This window comes from Cornus florida, unplaced genomic scaffold (genome assembly GCF_030987335.1).
Source record: "Cornus florida cultivar Cherokee Brave unplaced genomic scaffold, ASM3098733v1 CherokeeBrave_3.0.0_Hap2_Chr04, whole genome shotgun sequence".
Classification (NCBI taxonomy): Eukaryota; Viridiplantae; Streptophyta; class Magnoliopsida; order Cornales; family Cornaceae; genus Cornus; species Cornus florida.
Window position 1 is genome coordinate 86,002,866 of NW_026775574.1, and position 5,433 is coordinate 86,008,298.

At 32.5% G+C, this 5,433-nt stretch overlaps 1 protein-coding gene across 1 annotated transcript; it reads left to right on the forward strand.

The window, feature by feature from the left end:
* The first annotated feature begins 490 nt into the window (after positions 1-490).
* On the forward strand, positions 491-2,281 carry LOC132303783 (uncharacterized). The gene has a single exon (XM_059801208.1). It carries the CDS (start codon positions 760-762, stop codon positions 1,750-1,752), a length of 993 nt encoding a protein of 330 aa, XP_059657191.1. The 5' UTR covers positions 491-759; the 3' UTR covers positions 1,753-2,281.
* The last annotated feature ends 3,152 nt before the right edge of the window (positions 2,282-5,433 follow it).

Sequence of the window (5,433 nt, forward strand, 5' to 3'; positions counted from 1 at the left end):
AACATCTTTGGTGTCAAAATAATAATAATAATAATAATAATAAATTGGTTCAATTTGCAGGTACAAAATAACATAAAATTTATAAAAGACAGTAAAAAATTAGAAAAATAAAAAAATAGGAAAACCATGAAGACCCCCACATTGGAGAACCAACTCTTGATCTTTATAATTACAATTTTGACTGGTCATCTTTAAATCTCACTTCATGTGCTATTATGCTTCCAAGAATCCCTTTTCTATACATAGAAACCTATATTTAAAATATGGTGAAGAAGGGGGCTTCTCTTTTACCCATGCATGGATATAAATATTTTAACTATAACAAATCCAGGCCTGCCTTGGATTCAAAATGGTTGTCTTATGGAAAAGAATAAAAAAATTAAATAGAAGTTATTAAAGCAATGACAACAAAGAAAGAACAATAGTAAAAGCCAGGTAAGAGAAGGTAAGCAGAGTACTGTTGCAGACAATTGAATATATATATATATATATAAAATGGTAGTTCTTCACTCACTCTCACTCATCATATGCCATCTATGTGTGCCAGTTTGGAAATATTTCTTATCTATGTTACATTAATATATGCTGCCAAGAAAACCTCTCTGGCAACATCTGTAACATATAGTCATATACAACATGTTATGACCATGATCTCTCACTATCTCCCTGTCTTATATTGTTAACATACTCAGTCCAGTTCATTTATATCATCTCTAGTTGCCCTAATTCTTCCTCTGAACACCAATCAATTTTTCAAGTATGATGCAAGACCAAATTGGTCTCCCTGCTTGTTTCTCATCCGGTGAGAAGCCGAATGATGACCCTGCTGCTGTGACCAGGCCAGGTCATAGTGCTTTCATGTCCGTTTACCGGACAAAAATCGCAGGCCAGTGTCGCTTGATCACTGTTACATGGCGTAAGAATTCGCTGCTCCACATCCTAGCCGTGTCAGTAGAAGGACCGGCCGGTGAAAGCCAGTATACATGTAAGGTTCAGCTGAAACCATGGTGCTTTTGGAAGAAACAAGGCTCAAAGCGCTTAGAAGTGGACGGGAAGCCTATTGACATCTTTTGGGACCTCAAAGCTGCAAAATTCAACGGCGAAACTGAGCCAAGCTCAGGCTACTATGTTGCAGTGGTTTGTGATGGAGAAGTTGTGCTGCTACTAGGAGATCTAAAGAACGAGGCGTATAAAAAGTCCGGTTCTAGGCCAGGTCTTATCGATCCCATTTTGGTTTCGAAGAAGGAACACATATTTGGCAAGACGAAGTTCTTCACAAAAGTGAAGTTTCATGAGAAAGGTAGGTTTCATGAGGTGTCAATCGAGTGCAAGAACAGAAGCAACAATAATGGGGAGATGAGTGCTAATAGCAATTGTTTTGGTGGGGTGGATCCAGAAATGGAGATAAGGCTTGATGGGCATTTGGTGATTCATGTCAAACACCTTCAATGGAAGTTTAGAGGTAATGAATGCATTCATTTCAAGAAAGTGAAAATAGAAGTGTATTGGGATGTCCATGACTGGCTCTTTAGTCCTGGTCTAAGGCACGCATTGTTCATTATTAAGCCAACTTTGGCATCCACATATGCCTCATCCAAATCAACAGCATCATCACCATTGTTGTCGTCGTCGTCGTCCAAGTCCACTCCATTGTCATCTCAGACAGGGAGTTCTGGTTCAGTACTAGATGGATTAAATGCAGGTGGGTCATCTGAGTTTTGCCTGTTTCTATATGCTTGGAAAGTTGAATAAGAGGATGATACCTAGAGTAGTGGATGTATCATATTAAAGCCAAGAGAAATAGGACAAGGTAAATGAGACAATTGATATTGGCTCAATTTGGAGTGTGGTGAGAAAGAGGAAGCAATCACATGGGAGGAGGTGGATGGACCACAGGGAGAGGTTGGAAGGAAGTTAGTTACAGCTGGGCCTGACTAAGTGGGCATTATTGAACTGGACATATTTGGATCACTTCCATGCCCAATAATTCCCCAATCTAGAGGCATCTCCATCTTGGATTCTTGTCTACAGCTCTCTCTCTCTCTCTCTCTCTCTCTGGATCTGATCTCGATAAGTGATGAGAATGTATCTAGCAAATGTTTTTTTTTTTTTTTTTTTTTTATATATAGAACAAGTTGACAATATTTTCATAGTTCAAGTCAAAAGTGACATTTGTGATGCATAACCAACTGCAATAGCTTGTGTATGTGCATGCATTGTAAAAGTGATATAGTCTTTCATTCCCTTTGTTACTTTCTTTTTATTGCAGCTAGATTGAACATTTGAAGCTCTAGTGAAAATGGTTCACTTTGGTGAAATATTTGATCAAACTCTCCTAATTTCAAGATCAATAATTTAATAAGGATCGAATTATATCATTTTTTTGGGCTCTAAAAACATCACCGTAAGTCTTGCAAGGGTGTATAGCTCAACTGGTAAGGTAATACTTCTCCTTAGGTCGAACATGAGACCTAGACTTAAACGATGGATGTTGACAACAACAATGCCTCGTGAAGCAAAAATCTTTCGTTTGACTCTCAACCCTAGGCTTAATGTCGAGAGGATTTTCTTGCGCTTATTTGACACGTAATTTTACAAGTGTGAGTATATATATGCCAAGAGTAGTGGTAGACTTTCGAGTGAAGTACCCATCCATAATCTCAAAAAAGAAAGAAAAAATAAAATAAAAAATTAGTTGGACTCAATGGGTCATACAATTGTCTACACAATTATTTAGCTTTCATCTGATAAACAATTTTGATTACCTAATTTCCTGAATTGATGCATATAGAGTACCTTGTGACCTATGAAAAAAAGGGTAGTGCAGGCTAATAGGTAGGACAAATGTCCTCTTATTGTGTCCCCATGTACTTAAAATATTGTTTGCATCCTCAAATTCAAACACAATAGTCTAAATCAACCCATGAAAAACGGCAAAATATATATGTTAGGTAAGCATAATCTAATTACATACTAGTGATGTCAGAATTGAAAATTTCATACACCTAACCTGACACGTTCTCATTATCATAATGATCCTTAACATTCTTCAAGGGAGAGAGAAGTAAAATTCCTGAATAGTGAGAAGAAAGTAGAAGAAATATAGAAGAAGATAAAAGTATGATTGTAAGGCTAATTGCCTAGGTTATTCATGTTTCCAATATTTGAGAACCACCTTGTGGAGTGTTTGGTTATATACATTTGGAATCAAAACATTTTACTGCTTTTCATAGCATTAATAGATGACTTAAAGTCCAATTTCTTGAATGAAATTTTACAAATTGATACGGATTTATTTATTTAAGAACTGAGTTCAAGGCCCAATTCGATATTTGACACGAATTTATTTAATTTAATTTGTTTTTTTTTCATTATGTTTGGGCAAAATTTCTTTGACTGGTTTTGTCTTTGGCAGAATTTCACTCGATTCTTAGTCTATAATTCGATGTATATAAAGGTGCTAGGATTTGTGGTATATTGGTGTTTGGATTTGAGAGACTTTTACATCTCTTTTCTTCTTCAAGTGATTTATTTATTTATTTTTGGCGTTGTTTCCACTTAATATTTCTTAGGGTAAAGTAGAAAAAAAAAACCCCTAAACTATGTCAAAATTTACAAATAACCTCCTTGAGGTATATTTTATGCATAAAATTCTTTAAACTATCACATTTAGTTGCAAAATGCCCCAATGCCATGATTATATTTTATTAAATGAACATAAATTATATTTTATTAAATTATACTTAATTTTTTTTCTTATTGAAATAAACTATGAAAAAAACCATAATAATTTGATGACATATTCTTCATTAATTTTGCATAAATTAACCTTTAATTTTTTACATTGATTTTTAAAATAAAAATCTTAAGTATAATTTTTTTAAACAATTTAAGTAATTTCTTATTTTCATGAATATATTGCATAAAAAATAAGGTATTTTTCATTTAAATAATTTATTAAATTTTCATGAATATATTCTATGAAAAATAAGGTATTTTTTATGGTAAAAAAAAAAATTAAAGTTAGCATTATAAGTTTTATAAATAGTAAATTTTTAATAAAAGTTGATCATTTTAGAACATAGGGTAAGGTACAATAATACCCTCGAGGTTTGCCTAAAAGACACTCAGAGGAAAGTTTGTCTATTTTGGGATAATGACACCCCCTGAAGTTTGATACATCTATCAAAGACACCCCAATAGTAATAAATTGACATTTTTACCATTTGACTTTTATATTGACTAATTTAAATACTGAAATGACCTTTCTAACTTCATACCTATAACAATTTCTTTCCTTCTCTTTCTCTTCCTCAGCCCCCAGCACCAACACACACTGTCACACATATATACACATACTGTCACATAAATGATAAATTCATACTTATTTAAATAATACATCAATTATTTGATATTTTTTTCGGTTAATAAATCTAATTACTTTGATGTGTTCCTTGAGCAAAACCAAGTTTTAACTTTTGGCCATAAAATGGTTATTAAATTCTCTAAATAACTTGGTGGGTTGATTTGATGATGCAAGTTGTTTTGAAATTTTCATTAATTGTTTTTATAGATGTAATTTTTCTGGCTTTGGTTTTAAATTTTCCAATGTTTATGCTCAATCCCTCCTATTTGCGGTGTTTGTCAAATTCTGTAAGACTAGAAAAATTATATTTACAAAATATGGATTTTGGTTGTTAGATGCATTAGGACATTTGTTATAATTTAGCTCTAGCAATATTTAAATACTCCACTTTCAATTTTTATGTGTACGTGTGTGTGTGTGTGTGTGTGTGACAGTATATGTGTATATGTGTGACAGTGTGTGTTGGTGTTAGGGGTTGATGAAAAGAAAATAAAGAGGAGAGAAGGAAATAAATTATTATGGGTATGAGGTTAAAAAGGTCATTTCGGTATTTAAATTAGTCAATATAAAAGTCAAAGGGTAAAAATGTCAATTTATTACCATTGAGGTGTCTTTGGTAGATGTATCAACCTTCAGGGGTGTCATTGTCCCAAAATATGTAAACTTTCCTCTGAATGTCCTTTTGGCAAACCTCAGGGAGTGCTACTATACTTTACCCTAGAAAATAATAGTTACAAATCGATTAATTTTTTTTTTTAATTTTTATGATAAATTGATACTAATAATAAAATTTAGATAAATCGTATAATTAATATTTAAATAAGAGAAAAGATAATAAAAATAATTTAATAAAAAATGATAAATGTAGTGAGAAAGGGTAAAATAGTCTTTTTGTAATTAGTTTGTCCTTAATTGTAACAAATCGAAGGACAATTTGTAGTTGAGGAAATTATTTACAAAAGAGTAATAGTTTAAAGAAGTTTTTTATTTTATTTTATTTTTTATTTTATTTATTTATTTATTTATTTGCGGATGGGCTAGAAGCCTAAAGGCCTTTACGCAAGAAC

Excerpts from the sequence above, each read along its gene's own strand:
- LOC132303783 (XM_059801208.1), top strand. The coding sequence starts at position 760 with ATGATGCAAGACCAAATTGGTCTCCCTGCTTGTTTCTCATCCGGTGAG.